The following is an 18,657-nucleotide window of genomic DNA, read 5'->3' as shown; positions in this document are numbered from 1 at the left end:
GTGCATCCCAGATGAATAAAAGCTTGGTGAGGCCTGAGCACTGGAGGAAGTCCTTCCCCTTGAGTTGGACTTGCCCGCCTGGTCCCCCAATATTTCCAAATTATCTCTTGTCTTTTCATATTCATTTGTGTGCGGCTCTGCTTCCAGTTCCTGAACCCTGACCCACGCGGGACGTGGGAAGGAAACACCCAACATAAATTTCCCTAAAAATGGCAGGCACATCTGAAACTAAGCTGGAAGTATTTTTTTTAAATATGTTTCTATTGATTTCAGAGAGGAAGGGAGAGAATAGAAACATCAATGATGAGAATCACAATTGGCTGCCTCCTGCACTCCTCCTACTGGGGATCCTGAAACCTGGGCATGTGCCCTGCCAGGGAATTGAACCCTGACCTGATTTATGGGTCAATCCTCAACCACTGTGCCACACCGGCCGGGCAGAACCAGAAGTTTTTTAAACTAAGTGCTTTATTATATTGTACATCATAGTGAATATCTAAGATAGATAAAGTAAGGTCAGGAGCAAAAATTACAGGTTTTGATTACCATATTTAAAGGTAAATACATTATTACAAAGCAACACATGCATGTTTATAGACCAAATTGTCATCCAGTCAGTGGCTCTCACCTCCACTAATGTATTTTGAATCACTTCACTTTTCAAGAGGACTGCAGGATTATTGCATGCTACCATGATGGCAACCCCTAAAGGTAGCATTTATGGAAATATGATCATATCTCCAAGGACAGTTTCCAAAGCAATAACGCCTCCCATGGTGTGCTGGAGTCAGCTGTTACCAAATCACAAGAACCTATTGTGTATGAATTTCTGGGGACACAGTTCAATCCACAGCAGCAGGTTTGTTGAAGAGTCACTTGATAGAATTTGATGGATTGCTTGTATGTGTGAGAGAAAGGGAGGATTTAAAGATGTTACTAGGTTTTAGCTAGAATAACTAGAAAATTATAGTTGCTACTTATAGAAATGGTAAATATTTGGGGTAGGAATGGTTGGAGAGAAGTATTGAAAGTTCAGTTTGAGATTAACATTGAGTCTGAGATGCTTATTAGACATGGATTTGCTGAATAGGCAGTGTAATATTGGCATTCAGGGTCCAGATTGGAGATAAATATTTTGGGCTGTCATCTAATAGGTAGTATTTGAAATCTATAAATTGAATCAGATCCCTAAGGGAATGACTGAGTCCTGAAATTCTTTCATACTCAGTATTGTGGCTGATGAAGAGTAATTAGCCAAATTGAGAAATAGTGAGAAAGAGTGGCCAGAATAGACAAAACAATGAGAGTGTGGTGTCCTGAAAGCTAAATGCTGCTGATGGATCAACTTAGATGAAAACCAAGAAGTTTTCACTGGATTTATGAAATGGATGAAGAATTGGTGATGTAAGAGAGAAAAGAAAGTTTGCTGAAATAATGTTCTTGCATAGATACAAAGTGATGAGCCTAGAACACAAGTAGAGAGGGTGGCCTTCCATAGAAGTGGGAGTGGTTCCTCCACAGTAACCAGGATAGAAGGCAAAGTCTGTAGGTGAACATTTGGGTAGGTTAGTAGATGTGGCGGTGGTAGCTAGTGGAAATTCCCTCTGGCTCTTATTTCCTCAGCGAGATAGGAAGCAAGATCATTAGCAATGAGTGACTAGAGAGGAGTATTAGAAGTTGTAGAAGTCTGAAGCTAGAAGAGAATATGTGAGTGAGACATTTAGGAGATGGGGGAGGGGATGAACTAGGGAAGTGCAGTGGGATTACTCAGCAGCATGAAGGGTCACGTAAGCTCAGTAGTCCTGTGTTTAAAGTGAGATCAGCCATGAGGACAGTGTATTATCTGCCACCCAGAAGATGTGTGGTGCAAGTGCAGAGTGGGTGAAAGGAGTAATTTAGTCAAGACTGGGTTTTTGTCACACAAGTTTGAAGAAGGAAGAGAGAGACCAGGAAGCTAAAAATGTAGACATTGAACATTGTATCCTCAGGGCCAAGCCCAATGCCTGGCAAAATGCATGTTTGTTTGATAAATTAATGAAAACCAGCATCTTACTAAACAGCAACTGACTTACTGAGTACCCATTATGTGCTCAGTAATGCTAATTACCTGACACACATACTAGTACATCATTAAATAATAATGATTATTTATAGAGCATTTACTATATGCAAGGCTATTTGCTCAGAATTTTACAAGTATTATCTCTTAATTCCACTATCTCCCCACCTCCCTCAAAAAAGGGGTGGGTGGCAGAAGGAGGGAGAAATAAGAAAGAAGAGAAAAAAGAAAGGGGAAAAAAACCTAAGAGGGTTTTACTAACTTTAAGGGAATTTAGACTTAAAGAGATATGTCCAATATCACATAACGGGTAAGTGGATGCAAAGAATTTCCACCCAGTGTAACTCCAGAGTTCATGAGCATAACCATAACAGTACAGCACTTTCCCACGGCAGTAACGGTGGGTTTTCAGTAAATGCTAGCCATTATTACTACTAATACTAGTCATTATCATCTGACTGTGGCTTAGAGATTATGTATTCATGCATTCCTATCACGAAAAACATTGTTTCTTGCTATGGCGTATTCACTGTGCTAGGCACTAGTGATTCAATTGTGATCTAGTTTTAACTTTTAAAACTAACTTATTTGTCTTTTCCTATAGGAATGTAACCTCCAGGATGGCAGGCTGCTCAGTGTCTATTAGGTTTCATTAATCTGTTTGGACTTGACAATACTATAAGTTGCTTCCTAAAAGGCAGCAGGTCCATAGTCTGGGATCTGTGAATAGGAATTAATTGCATCATTTGCAACAGTGTGATGCAATTCTGCCTTAACTAATTGTTAAAAAGATTAAAAGAAAATCTATAGAAAAATGCTTTACAAATTGTAATCTGAAGTTACTTTAAGCCCTACAAAAAGTTTATATAATTATGTTGAGATATTAACTTTATCCCTAATGTAATGGGGAATTTGAAGGTAGAGGGTCATATCTTGGAAGGACACTGTATATCCTATCATTACCACTACATTTTTACTAAGGTCCCCACAGCCCATGTCATTGAAGAGGAACTTTATGGCTAGTAACTTTAAAAATCAATTTAAGTAACTATTGCCCAATGCTAGGGTGTCTGCTATACCCTAGCTATTCTACATACCAGCATACTGTTGGACTTTCATTGGCAAAGGGAGGCTTTTCATTTTACAAATAGAGATCTAGTACTTACTTTTAATTTGCATAGAAGTGAGATCAATTCTTATTTTGCTGAAAACTGTGTGTCCAGCAGCCAGGTAGTCATTTGTACATTCACAGTCTAGCCTCCTACTTCCATTAAAAGGACACTCGTATGGATTTTGTAATCTGTAAACACATTAGAATATTTTTATTATTAGATACAGCTATCATCCCACAATGTAGGTAAACTTTGGAAGTGGAATGTAAAAGATACACTCTTCAATATGACAATGTCTACAAGTTAAATGAGAAAAGTAAAAATCACTCAAGGTTAACATATGAAATTATCAATGGGAAATTCAAAACCGGTGGAAAAATAACCCAGCTCTAGTTCTCTTAGCTTTTGTTACTGGAAGTATTATGATTTCTATGAAAATACACATAGCTCTTAAATTCCCCCCTTCTCTGTTCTCCCACTGCTCACCCACAGTATCCTTCTTAGCCTATCTCTCTGTGAGTACATGTTAATACTCAAGTCTTTGGGCTTAAACAGGCATGGACAACACCTAACTTAGACCCTAATATGTCCACCTGCTTTTGAATTACTTGTCCCACTTGCAAGCTATTCAAGTATCACTCTAACTGCTGGAACTTCTGATAATCTTGAAGGACCATAAAAATAATCTTGAAGGACCATAAAAAATGCACTGATAAGCCAAAGACACATCTCATACCTAAAACCATACACTTCAGAAAAGTTGTCTTCTTCACCTTTGACCAATGATATATATTCCTTGGGGTCCTCCAAGTGCATATCTGCACAATAAACCTAAAGGGAAAATGCAAACACCTAGAAAAGCTTTTTCCAAAGTCAACGGTCAGTGTTAAAGTCGAGTAGCAACTGTGTTCACAATACCTTTATTATTCTTCCCTCAATGTTAAGGTAATAGTCACCATCCTTGGTAATGTTGTTTTCCCCTTGGATTTCTTTGCAGCTGGTAAATGTTTTGCCTTCAAGGATGAGTGAATACAACTTATCAACAATGAACAAATTAAAAACACAGCATGAATTTAACTCAATCATGCAAATATTATGCGAAAAAATAGGCACTTCATTTTGTGTAGCGTATGATTACAGCAAATACTTATTTTCAGAATTTTAATTAAAACTCTTAGGAACACTAGGTAGATTTTTAAAGTCCGTTACTTACAGTCATTGACATAACATTTCTTTTGAGCATCTGGCTTTAAACGCTTTAAACATAAGTCACTGGACCAACCGTTTTCAGCCATGCATTCCACTCTTCTCTCCATTACCCCCACTCCGCAAGTCACTGAGCACTGTGAACAGAGTAAAATTTGAAGGTAAAGTGTATAATGGGTAACAAGGCCAGTCAATCCATATCGCCTCTCAGACTAGGTCCTTTTGGAACACAATAGTGACTAGACTTACTGCAAATACAAAAATACCCTATAGATTGGACAGTCACAGATGGGAGGGATTTATTATTTCTCAGTTATTGGCTTCTTTTCATTTATGTCATATAATTATATCAACACTATATTATAAATACTTGACAAACATTATTAATGTTGGTTTTTAAGACTACTTAGTTTGTTTTCATTGTTATATATGCTGCTTGGAAAGGAATATTTACTTGCTTTCTATCCATTAAATTGGAAATGGAGTATAGTGCAAGTAACTTTTATTACTCACATGTTAGATTTATTTACTTCACTTAAAATATTCATTGGTTAAGTATCTACTAAAAATGCAAGTCACTGTGCAAGGCTTTCTGAGGAATCGATATAAGTAGGTTATAGTAAGCATAGAAAAAGAGATAAGATATTTATACAAGTAACTGACAAAGTAAGTGGTTTTTAGACAACAGGGGTATGAAACAATTCTGGGATCAAGTTAGACATGCAGCTGCACAGGCATCTACACCTAGAAAGTCTCATTCAGAAGATTTTAAATTCATAATTATATACTGACCTTGCTCCATTTTCCAACTTTCCAAGTGGCCATGTGCAAACAGCTCCTTAGATTGCATTTGTAAGTCTGTGGTGAAGGCAGCACAGGGCATTCTCGATAGTCTATAGGCCAAAGCTGATGGAGCTTATATCTATCAGTAGACTGAATCTCAATGCAATATGTAATCCTTTGTCGGTAACTAAATCCACAGTTACCAGCACACTGAAAAATAATTTCCAGGGGGAGAAGATATCCTTAAACTTAACCAGGCCTAATATTCACCAGGTGTGTGTGTGTGTGTACGCGCGCACATCTATCTAATAGGGTAATATGTAAATTGGTCGGGACACCGTCACAGTATCGGGACACCGTCACAGTAACGACTGATCAGCAGGCTGCATGCGCAGCAGGTGGGCAGGGACTTGCAGCTTCGGGGACAGGGGCAGGGACTTGCAGCATTGGGGACGCGATGGTGGCTGCTGCTTGCCCAGGGCTGGCCCGGGACTCTGGCAAGCCGCCAATGGCTGTTGCTGCTTCAAGGGCCCAAGGCTCGGGCAATGAGGGCTGGGTGAGGCTCAGGCAGCCTCATGGCTGGCAGTGGCAGCAGCAGAGGTGTGATGGGGGTGTCACCTTCCCCTGATTGCAGAGTCGCCTCCTGCAGAGGGAGGCCAGAGGCAGGAGCAGTGAGGGGGTGATGGGGGCGGTGACTTCCCCTGATCGGCCAGTTGCCTCCCGCAGAGCGAGGCCAGACTGTGGCTTAGGCCTGCTCCCCGTCAGTAGGACATCCCCTGAGGCTGCCGGACTGTGAGAAGGGGCAGGCCAGGCTGCGAGACCCCTCATCCAGTGCACAAATTTCATGCACCAGGCCTCTAGTAAATATTTAAATATACATACACACACTATACAATGTTATACCCACAATAATCCTATTCATTAGCTTCATTTACAGATGAGTTAAAAAAGGATCAGAGACATAACTTTCCCAGAGTTGTACCAATAAATAGAAAGGATCCATATCCAGGCTAGATTGTCTAATTATGGTGCCTGTTTTGGGGTTTTCCCATTACACTACTAAGACTATCTTAATTGAATGAAAAATTTTCTCCCAATAGGTGCAGCTTTGGAGAAATAAAACATATGTGAGAGTTCTCACCTGAAATAAAAGACATTAATTAGAAAATAGCAGAGTACTGACCAGTGTGTACATACATGTGAGGACACCACCTGAGGCCAAAGAATGAACCAATCAAAAGACATAGAAATTACTGTATCTGGTACTCACATGGGACCAAATATAGTCTGGTCCCTCCAGCCAGACTGGAATATCTTACATACATGTATTCTATAATAAGTAGAACACTCAGGAGGGTCTTGGAACAGTAGAGGGAAATAAATTAACCCTAAACAATGCACTGGTCTGATGTGACAAAGCTTAAGAGTGAGATAAGAAAGGCTCAAACTGCATCCAGACAGAATAAATAAATTCTAGAGCCAAGGTCAAAATATATGGATAGGAATAAAAATTACCCAGTAGCTAAAATAGTAAAATTTATAATGTCTGACATGCAATAAAAAGTTAACTGTCAGCCCTAGCTGGTTTTGCTCAGTGGATAGAGCGTCAGCCTGTGAACTTAAGGGTCCCGGGTTCAATTCCGGTCAAAGGCACATGCCTGGGTTGCCTGCTTGATCCCCAGTAGGGAGTGTGCAGGAGGCAGCTGATCCATAATTCTCTCTCATCATTGGTGTTTCTATCTCTCCCTCTCCCTTCTGCTCTAAAATCAATAAAATAATTTTTAAAAAAGTTAACCATCATGCAAAAAGCAAGAAAATGTAGCCCATAATAAAGAGAAAAATCCATCTATCAAAACAGACCCAGAGGGATGAGTAAAAATGCAAAGGAAGGATCTCTGAAAATTATTTTCTTCATAAAGCCATGAGAAAACTGGCTTTGTCAGAATTAACTTTTCCACAATTCTGGAAATTCACCAAATGCAGCAACCCAGGAAGCATTTATTCAATAAACAAGGTTAAATCTCAGAAGAGGGAGCTTTGTGATGTTTTAACTTGTCCTACCCCCATTCTTGCCTCCAGCTCCACAGTAGCCTTGAAAATCAATAGCCCCGTAAGCATGGTGGAACCAGCAACCCCGCAGCCACAGGGGCAGAACAGGGTTGGGCATCTTTCAAAGACCCTGTTGCAGAGACTTGTTATTTGAACTGTTTGGTGGGTTTTGTAGAAGACTCCACTTACAAGGCTGTCATTATTTAACTTAACTGGAGCTTACCCACTGCTTAAAGACTTTTCCCTCCAGGGGCACTTGTTGAACTGTGTAACTTTGAAGCTTCCAGAAGAGGTAGATCACAGTCAGGGCAAGCAATAGGCTCATTAAAAAAAATCTTGAAGAGAGATGTTCATAGGGCTTTGAAAAGCTTCAATATATCTACAGACTCCAGAAGGCCATGGACACGCACAGGGTTGCTCACATGTCCAGGACTATACACATGCTCAGGAAGCATCTGGAAAGGGCCTGCACACTCACCTCTGGCCCAATGTCAAGGCTTCGTACAAGCAGGACTAAGAGTTGTCAGCTGCCTGGCTGAGTGTTAAAGGTACCCAAACATGCACACAGAAGCCCCAGGCAAAGGAGGTGATTGGTTCCCGGTAGCTAAGGGAATCACTGTCCAATCATTAATTGAAAACTTAAACAAATCAAGCAGAGACTTCAGTGACTGAATGTGACAGGAAATACAGACTTTACAGTGAATTCTGGAAAGTTTCTAAACAGGCAAAAACAAATAGCAATAACAATAAACCCTGGGGAGAAGGAAGAATCTGAATACACCTATAACGAGTAAAGGGATTGAATTAATAATCCAAAAACTACACACAGGGAAAGCCCAGGACCAGCGGCTTCACTGGTGAAGTCCACCAAATATTTAAAGAACTAGCATCAACTTTTCCAAAATTCTTGCAAAAGAAAGAAGAGTAAGGAGCACTTCTTAATTCATCCTATGGAGTCAGTATTTCCCTCATACCAAAACCAGGCAGTCATCACAAGAAAACAACAGACCAAAATCTTTTATGAATGCAAAAATCCTTACCAAAACACTAGCAAAAATTCCAGAAATAGATTAAAAGTGTTATACATAATGACCAAGTGAGATTTATTACAGGAATGTAAGATCATTTCAATATATGAAAATGAATTAATGGAACACATCTATTCTACTAATAGAATAATAGACAAAAACCACACAAGAATCTCAAGAAATGAAGAAAAAGCATTTGACAAAATCCAACACATTTCATGATATAAAGCCCTAAGCAAAACAGGAATAGAAGAGTACTGGTAAAAGGAATCTATTTAAAAAAATCTATAGCTAACATATTTACTAGTAAGTGTTAAAACTGAAAGCTTTCCTCTAACAAGCAGGAACAAGACCATGATATTTGTTTTCACCAATTCTATTCAACATTATTCTGGAGAATCTAGCCTGAAAATTAGACAAGAAAAAGTGAAAGGCAACCAGAGTTAAAGGAAGAAATTAAAATTCTCTGTATTTGCAGATGATATACGTTTATGTACAGAAAGCCCTCGATAATCCGCACACAAATAAGAATTAGGTCCAATAAATGTGTTCAACATATAAGAATCAATTCTATTTCTACATTAGCAATAGACAATCAAAGAATAAAACTGAGTAAAATTCCATTTATAGAAGCATAAAATATTAATAAAATATTTAGGAATAAATTTAACAAAAGAAGTGGAAGTTCACGTATACACTTAAAACTGTAAAACATCCTTGAAAGAAATTAGTAAGCGGATAGAGCGTCGGCCTGCGATAATCCGCACACAAATAAGAATTAGGTCCAATAAATGTGTTCAACATATGTGGGCACATCCCCAGTAGGAGATGTGCAGGAGGCAGCTGATCGATGTTTCTCTCTCATCTATGTTTCTAATTCTCTATCTCTCTCCCTTCCTCTCTGTAAAAAATCAATAAAATATATTAAAAAAAAAAAACTGTAAAACATCCTTGAAAGAAATTAGTAAGCCCTAAATACGTGGAAAGACATCTCATGTTCATGGATTGGAAGACTTCTTTAGATGGCAATATTCCTCATATTGATCAGGGTTCACTGCACTCTCTAACAAAATCCCAGCTGGCTTTTATACAGAATATGACAAGTTGATCCTAAAATTCATAAGGAAATGTAGGGAACAGAATAATAAGATAATCTTGAAAGGGAAGAACAAAGTTGGTCCCCTCACACTTCCTGATTTCAAAACTGACTATAAAACTCTAATAACCAAGACTATGGTATGACATAAGGGTAGATACATAGATCAGGGAATAGAACTGAGCTCAGAAATAAACCAATACATTTATGACCTATATTTTTTGACAAGTATGCCAAGATAATTCAACAAGGAAAGGCCACTCTTTTCTACAAATCAAATTGGAACAATGGGGTAGCCACATACAAAGGATTAAGTTGGACCCCACCTCATATCCTATACAAAACTTAATTTGAAATGTATCAAAGACCTAAATGTAAGAGGTAAAATTACAAAATTCTTAGAATAAAATATAGGCATGAATTGTGACCTTAGATAGTCAATAGTTTTTTTAGATATACTACCTAAAGTACAAGCAACCAAAACAACAGGTAAATTTGACTTCATCAAAATGAAGAAAGTTTGTGCACTATCAAGAGAGTGAAACACAACCCACACAGAATGAGAGAAAATCTTTGGAAATCATATAACTGATAAAACTTGGACTCATAAGTCTATAAAGAATTACAATTCAACAATAAAAAGATGAATCACCCAATTTAAAAATGGGCAAAGGATATGAATAGGTATTTCTCCAAAGAAGATATAGAAATAGATACTAAGCACAATAAAATGCTCAACATTATTAGTCACTAGAGAAATGAAATTCAAATATGCAATGAGATTCCATTCATACCCACTAGGATGAGTATATTCAAAATGATGGACCATAACAAGTGTTGATGAGGGTATGGAGAAATCGGAATCCTCATACATTTCTGGTGGGAATGCAAAATGGTGCAGCAATTGTGGAAAACAGCTTGGAATTTCCTCAAAAAATTAAACATAGAGTTATCATAATATTCAGGAATTCTACTCCTGGCTATATGCCCAAGACAATTAAAAACATATGTCCATACAAAAACTTGTACACAAGTGTTAACAGCATTATTCATCATAGTAAAAAAGTAAGCCAACCTAAATATCCATCGGGTACTGAATGAATGAACAAAATGTATCATAGTTCTACAATAGAATATTATTCATTCATAAAAGGGAATGAATTACTGATATATGCTAAAACTTAAAAATACCACGCTAAGTGAGAAAAGCCAGATACAAAAGGTCACATATTGTATGATTCCATTTATATGAAAGGTACAGAACAGGCAAATCCAGAGAGTAAAAAAAAACTGGTTGTCTGGGGTTGGGGAAAGGAGAAATGTGGAGTGATTTCTAATGGGTATGGAGTTTCTTTTATGGGTGACAAAATCTTCTAGCATTAGACCATGGTAATGGTTACACAAACTTGTGAGTATACTAAAATTCCCTAAGTTATAAATACACACACACAAAGATGTTAGAATTAGCAGAGAAGGACATTAAACAATTATTAGTAACTCCAGTATGTTCAAAAAGTTAAGTAGACATGGAAGATATAAAAAAAAAAAGCTGAAACCAAATTTCTAAAGATGAAGATTATACTATCTGAGATGAAAAATAGATTGATGGGGAATAATGGCAAATTAGACATCACAGAAGAAAAGGTTAATGGACATAGAGATATCCATACAGTGAGATATTATTCAATAACAAAATGAAATGAATTATTGATACGTACAACCTGACTGAACCTCCAAATACTTATGAGGCATTAGACAAAAACAGTACATGCTGTATGCTTCCATTTATATAAAACTCAAGAATGTAAATTAATATGTTAATGGATAATTTCAATGAAAACAAGATTAGGTTACCTGTGGGATGGGGAAGGGAGAGGAGGAGAGGAGGGAGGAATTGCAAAGCAAAACAAGGAAATTTTGGGTAGTGTGGAGATGCTGTTTATTTTAAATATGGTAATGGCTCTATGGGTGTAGAGCCATCAAAACTTATCAAGCTGAACACTTTAAATATATGCAGCTTATTATTTGTCAGTTATACCATAATAAAGCTGTTTTGATGCATATAAGCATAGCTCATAGACACAGACAACAATGGGATGAAGGCTGGGATGGGGGTGAGGGCTGGGTCGAGGAGGAGAAAGGGGAGAAGGGGACATCTATAATAGTGTCAACAATTTTTTTAAAAGCTGTTTTTAAAAAGCAGGCAAGCCCTGACTGGTTTGGCTCAGTGGATAGAGCGTCGGCCTGCGGATTCAAGGGTCCAGGGTTCGATTCCTGTCAAGGGCATGTACCTTGGTTGCGGGCACATCCCCGGTAGGGGGTATGCAGGAGGCAGCTGATCGATGTTTCTAACTCTCTATCCCTCTCCCTTCCTCTCTGTAAAAAATCAATAAAATATATTTTTTTAAAAAAATAAAAATAAAATAAAATAAAAATAAAAAGCAGGCAACTCTTCCACCTTCCCTCATAGGTTGGACAGTCTGTTCAATGCTTCTATGACTCTGGTTCTATTTTTGTTCATCAGTTTATGTTGTTCATTATATTCCACAAATGAGTGAGATCATGTGATATTTATCTTTTTCTGACTGGCTTATTTAACTTAGCATAATGCCCTCCAGGTCCATCCATGCTGTTGCAAATGGTAAGAATTCCTTTTTTTTTTTACAGCAGTGTAGAAGGCAGGAGGTGAGGGGGTAAGAGATCAACCAAAGGATTTGTATTCGATTTGTATGCATGCATATGAGCATAACCAATGGACACAGATGGGGGTGGTGGTGAGGGCATTGCTGGGGGTGGGGGTGGCTGGGGAGAAGTCATTGGGGGAAAAGGGGACTTATTTAATACTTTAAACAATAAAGAATTTAAATTTAAAAAAAGGAAAAACAAGGAAGGAAGGAAGGAAGGAAGGAAGGAGGAAGGAAGGAAGGAAGGAAGGAAGGACGGAAGGAAGGAAGGAGGAAGGAGGAAGGAGGAGGAAAGGAAGGAAGGAAGGAAGGAGGAAGGAAGGAAGGAAGGAAGGAAGGAAGCGCAAGTTTTAGGAAGGAAAGGAGGAAAGAAGGAAAGGAAGGAAGGAAGGAAGGAAGGAAGGAAGGAAGGAAGGAAGGAAGGAAGGAAGGAAGGAAGGAAAGAAGAAAGAAAGAAAGAAAGAAAGGAAAGGAAAGGAAAGGAAAGGAAAGGAAAGGAAAGGAAAGGAAAGGAAAGGAAAGGAAAGGAAAGGAAAGGAAAGGAAAGGAAAGGAAAGGAAAGGAAAGGAAAGGAAAGGAAAGGAAAGGAAAGGAAAGGAAAGGAAAGGAAAGGAAAGGAAAGGAAAGGAAAGGAAAGGAAAGGAAAGGAAAGGAAAGGAAAGGAAAGGAAAGGAAAGGAAAGGAAAGGAAAGGAAAGGAAAGGAAAGGAAAAGAAAAGAAAAGAAAAAAAGAAAGAAAGAAAGAAAGAAAGAAAGAAAGAAAGAGAGAGGAAGAAAGAAAAGAGAAAAGAGAAAAGAGAAAAGAGAAAAGAGAAAAGAAAAAGAAAGAAAGGCAATTCTACAGGGCAAGTTTGCTAAACTGTTCCTGGTAGTTGATTTCAAGTAGGCACTAATTGACACTGGAACTGCACTAAGTTTAATATCCATATTTCTCTTATTTTATTTGCATCATCCAACTGTAGGTGGCTTTATTCTTTAGATTAATACGGATACTGTTATCTGCCCCCATATTCCAATTTAGACTCAGTTTCAATTGCGTAAAGTGTTAGACTCAGGTGTTTTTTCCAGGAACAAAATTCTTTGGCTTACCTGAGATGAGTCTCCTGTTACCACAATGTACTTGCAGGGAAGGTTCTTGCACTTTTTGATGGAAAGAGGTCTGGTTGAAGGGTCACAGAAACTTTCATTCACTTGAATGTTTTGTGCGTCAATGCACTGCACTTGCCGATGCGTCTCCTTTATTTTACATGATGTTAAACACTAGAAATACAATGACGAAATGAGTAACATGCCTGTATGCAGTGTCTTTAAAACCTGACTGGTCAATACTCACATCCGACCACTCTCCTGCCACCCACTGGGACTGTATGCAGTCCTGGCGCCAGCACTGCCTCTGCGAATGAGGCCGAGTGGACCGGTCACACATCTCTTCCGCCACCGGACCAACGCCTCTCAGTCTGCAGTACACATCCCTTTGCTCCACTCCAGGGCCACAGGTCACAGAGCACTACAAAGAAGCCCAAACGACTTGAACAATTCACTAACATTAAACTATGTAAAAAAAAGCAAACTGTTGTCATGACATATTTTCTTGTTTCATTTAAACACAGCTTGGTGTTATATCATGTATTAGACAGAAAATACATGCAGTAACTATGTTCAAGACTGTCTGGTGTGAAACATCTATATAAATAGGCAAATACTAGATTTTATTTTGCAATATCTATTCAAGTCTTCCGGAAACTATGACATGTTCTACAAGACACTCCAGCCCAACTAATAACACTCTCTTCTGACTTAAATGTACTTAATATCTATAAAATCACACGAAACTACATTGTTTTTTCACATCACGTAATTCCTTATACTGTCTGCATCTACATAACCTCCCCGAAAGAAAATTATCATTTTCAATATTGTATTATATTCATCTTTATAGCTGCAGTACCTTCTCCACTTTGGGGATCCAATAATTTGCTAATTTGGTGGTTCATGGTTATACGGTATTTCAATGGACAGGTTTTGAGAACCTGGCTGCATAAACATAAACTGAGACAAACTTGTCATTACCACTCCTGGCCTTATTTTTCTTATCTCTACAATGAAGATTTTGTGTTATTTGTAAAATTTCATAGAACACTTATTCCTGGCAATAGCTCTACGATGGAGGTACCCGGGCTGAGGACTGGAGACACAGATGTGTCAAGTCACTTGCCTGAGCTGCTGCCTCTGGTTATCGATGAAGCAGGTGCAAGCTCAGTTCTTTCCCAGACTTTGAGCTCTCACTGGGCTGCCCCCAGGGGATAGGGACAGACATGGTAATATCTCAGGGCTCTTTCAGCTCTAGATGCCAGTGTATACAACAACAGAGCTGGACCACAGCCACACTGGGATGCCAACATTAATAAAGTATGGAGAATATCCAGTGATATTTAATTTGTGAGTTTGGATTTTTTTATAACTACTCCTTGTTATTCCAGAAGGGACTGAAAGTCACACTGAGTGATAATTGGGGGACTGAGTAATTATAAGGGTAAAAAAAACAACAGTTTCTTCATTAAATTCTCTATATCTGTAGGGGTTCCAGAGTAAGTAAATTTTCCCACAATAGTAAATATATATCTGCAGTATATGGTTTTACCATGAATGAACATTAAAATCCCACAAAAGCTAAGGATTTAGCTCACCTGTAGACTCAAATTCCTCTCACAGACTGTGCAGCATTTTTATTGTAAAGGCTCTTTATAATTGTTTTCTATCTTGTCTGTATAAGCAGAAACAGACTTGAGAGATAATTTGTAATTTTTAACCTATGGAGAATATGATGCATGTCTACATACTTATATTGACTTTCATTTTATGCTTAGGCAGGTGAATTGTGCCAACTCATTGAATCTTTTCACAAAGAACATACATCTGCTTTCTATGGAGGCAATAGTAACGTAATGTGTGCTTTGTGCGGGGCACCATATCAAGTAGACTAAAATATCTGTATGTAGGTTAGCTTATCTGAACCTCTCGTGAAAATGATTAGTCTACAAAATAAGACTCCTGCAAACATTTTCCAGAGATAATTTCAGAAATGGAAATTATATTTGGAAAACTTCCTGCCTCTAAACCTGAAAAAAACAAAAACCTGGAAAAAATAATTCATAAAACACAGCTTAGCAATAAGTCCTATCAGACAGTATAATTTTCTATAATTCAACAAACCACAATGATTTATTGCCCCTTCTATTACAGCATTCATTTAGAAAAACCCCCTGGAGACCATGAGTAACTGCTATTGGAGGTCCACTTCCCTGAAAAGAAACAAAATGGACTACTGCTTGGAATAAACAAATAATATTTGTTTTTCAGGGTGTGTTTTTTGTTGTTGTTTGTTTTGGAGATAAGAGTATAAAAGAGTGAATTGATGCAATTTTAGATATGAACAGATAACTTAAGGCTTACATGAAATACTGCTTAGCCTGATCTCATCAGTAACCCTAATTGCCAAACCCAATAAGAACTTTTCAAATCTTTTCTTACTCTCCCTGACACTTTCTGCAGAGCTATGAGCCATGATGGCTTCTGGGATTGAAATCCCTCTGGTCCAGAGCTCTCTCTCCCCTTCTGAGATTGCACCTTCTCGAAGTTACTGACTGTTTTCTCTGGTCAGCCCTGTTTCAGCATATTTCAAGATTCTGTTCATAACTCGCCTCTATACACACTGAGCTCGCTCAGCAATTTCTTCTATGCACCAGTAATTTCTAAGGCTGTTCTCTTCCACCCTGATCATAATTCTGAGATTTACATTTACATGTTCACTGGAGGCCCGATGCAGGAAATTCATGCAAGGGGCTCGGCAGCGGCTTGCCTCAGCCCTCGCAGCCGTGACTTCATCCAGAAGGTCGTCTGGAAGGACGTCCATAAGGTTGTTCGGCTGTATGGTCTAATTAGCATATTTCCCTTTTGTTATAATAGATATGTTTACAAAAACTTTTTATGTATTTACCAGAATTTTCATGTATTTTCTATATAGATATGTCAAAGGCACCTCAGATTCCACATTTCCAAAACACAACTTCCTGCCTTTGCCCAGCCCATTTCCCCTGCAGTCATGCTGGGAAGATATGATCACCCACTCTTAAGTCACTTTCTAGAAGAACCTCCCAAGGTACATCTCTAACCCCAAAATATGCACCTTACTCAGTAGCTTTATAAAACTTCATATTTATAAGCATTTTAAATTTTATTCTTTTTTTAAATCTAAGCAACACATATGACGCCAGTGTGAGGCTATTGTTACAAGTATAACAGAAATAATTGATGGGAATGCACTAAGTCACCAACACTGTATAATTAAATTCGGACAGGAAAAATCAGCCAACTATCCTATTTATACACAAATATACTGTAACATTGCAAATTCTGGCACTTTAAATACTTGACAGTGGAGTGGAGAAGGTGAATTTTATCCCATCCACAGGTACAGAGCAGAGGTAAAGAGATGTTAGAACATGCATTGCAAAAACAGGCTCATCGAGGCTGACTCATTCTGTTTAATAAAGTTACTTAAAAATGTAAATATTTGCTCTTGATACATTATCATGTCTTATTAATGTAATAAGATTTTGGTTTTATTATAGTTGGTTATTTGTAACTATGGCTTATTTTAAATGGATCAATAATGTAGCAGTAGTAGAGCATTTTGAGTTAGAAAAGACTCTAGGAATATCTGATCCCAATTTCTCTTCAATTCTGAAATCCCTTTTATACTTATAGTGAATAAATGACCATCAAAACTACACATAATTCTATAGCCTCAGCCTGGGTATGTTCACGATATCATGAACGCTGTTAATCCATTTTTGGATAATTCTAATGTTAGCAAATACTCACTTATATGGAGCTGAAATAGTCTTTGAACTTTTACCCACTTCTGGAATCTTTCCTCCTCACCAACAGAACAAATACAGACTTTTAATATAAATAAGCATGCAATGAAGTCAGCACAGAAATTAAATTTCTGTTGAATGCGGTAACAGTCTGCAGTTGTTGACTTCAGGTGCCCTTGTGAGAGGGGCAATATGTTGCCAAGGAAATAAAGAATAACTTGCCCTAACTGGTTTGGCTCAGTGGATAGAGCGTCAGCCTTCAGACTCAAGGGCCCCAGGTTGATTCCGGACAAGGGCATGTACCTTGGTTGCAGGCACATCCCCAGTAGCGGGTGTGCAGGAGGCAGATGATCGATGTTTCTCTCTCATCGATGTTTCTAACTCTCTATCCCTCTCCCTTCCTCTCTGTAAAAAAATCAATAAAATATATTTTTTAAAAAAAGAATGACTTATGTATACTGATAATAATTTAATAATTATGACAGCAACTACAGTAAGGAAAGTTCAAATAGACCCATGTTTAAATGCCCCCGCCCCTTGCAATTCCTGGCTTGTGACCTGCACAATCTACTTAACCTCTTAAGCTGTATTTTCCTCATCTGCATAATGAATGCAATGATACCTAGGTTATGAGAAACACAGAAGTCTCTCACACAATGTAAGGAAATGATTGTCCCTTTCTGCTCCATTCTTAGTCCCATTTTTTCCTCTTTCTGATTTCGGCCTTGAACAGTTTCTTGAGCCATGCCTCAAGCCAAACAGTGTTAGTCATCTCAGCCCAGTCAAAGAAAGGCCATCTTAAGTTTCAATCAAGATGATAAGGAAAGTTACAGGCAGCGTAGAAATGCAAAAACAGAATTGTTGGCATTAGCTAGAAATGACGGAGCGGAGTGGTATGGTTCATTCACCCAGCCCCTGAGCAAACACACATCCTCCCCATCCTCCACTGCTGCCTGTCTTCACTGGTAAACACTAAACCCAGGTGTAGAGATGAAAGGTTCTAAGCTCTTGGTCAGGGGATATGAGGCCTTAAGTAATATTTATTATCTTTTTAGACTATAAGATACATAATATGTATACATCAGAAAATTTTGAAATGTAGGAATTTATATATGTTGGAAATATAGAAAATATGAAATTACAGAAATACAAAATCACTTACACATGCTAGCATTTAGCATATAGGTTATTTTTTGTGTTTTTTCTTTTCAAATGAGGGGCTTTGGGAAAGAAGGGCACCGGCCAGTAGATTTGTGAAATTTTGGTTCCAGTTCTGATCTTAAAATACTAGAAAGACAATGATGGGTCTCAGAAGGGGACCCAGGTAAGTGGTTGATGTCATGTGGCTATAGATTCAGTAGGTTATTTGTTAGGTCGTCAGTGAGATTTTTTCATGTATCTTTATAGATTTCCAGCAGGTTTACCATAATCAACGGGAGGTAAGAATTCTGGATTTTTTCTTTTACATTAAAAAAAATTACATTGGATGGAAAAAAAACTCATAGACAGACAAAAGTATGGTGATTACCAGAGGAAAATGGGGGTGAGAGGAGGTAGGAGGGGGATAATGGTGATGAAAAGAAACATAACTTGGGGTGGTGAACACAATACAAAGTACACCATACTGTACACCAGAATCCTATATAATTTTATTAACCAATGTCACCCTAATCAATTCAATTAAAAAGATTACATTAGATGGCACTAAGTAGATGAGGCATGAGACAACGAAGAATCTAGCACCATTCTAGCCTTAAAACA

General features: G+C 38.1%; 1 protein-coding gene across 1 annotated transcript in view; it reads right to left on the bottom strand.

Moving 5' to 3' along the window:
• The window catches only part of ADAMTS20 (ADAM metallopeptidase with thrombospondin type 1 motif 20), a 167,696-nt gene that overhangs the window by 17,795 nt on the left and 131,244 nt on the right, over positions 1-18,657 (bottom strand). The window contains 7 exon segments of the mRNA XM_014454071.2: positions 3,226-3,359; positions 3,908-4,002; positions 4,090-4,184; positions 4,385-4,514; positions 5,170-5,370; positions 13,106-13,276; positions 13,350-13,523. Coding sequence (XP_014309557.2) covers positions 3,226-3,359; positions 3,908-4,002; positions 4,090-4,184; positions 4,385-4,514; positions 5,170-5,370; positions 13,106-13,276; positions 13,350-13,523 — 1,000 coding nt within the window.

Source organism: Myotis lucifugus, unplaced genomic scaffold, assembly GCF_000147115.1.
Source record: "Myotis lucifugus unplaced genomic scaffold, Myoluc2.0 scaffold_30, whole genome shotgun sequence".
Classification (NCBI taxonomy): domain Eukaryota; kingdom Metazoa; phylum Chordata; class Mammalia; order Chiroptera; family Vespertilionidae; genus Myotis; species Myotis lucifugus.
Note: the sequence above shows the minus strand (reverse complement) of the source record. Positions and strands in the feature narration are given on the sequence as shown.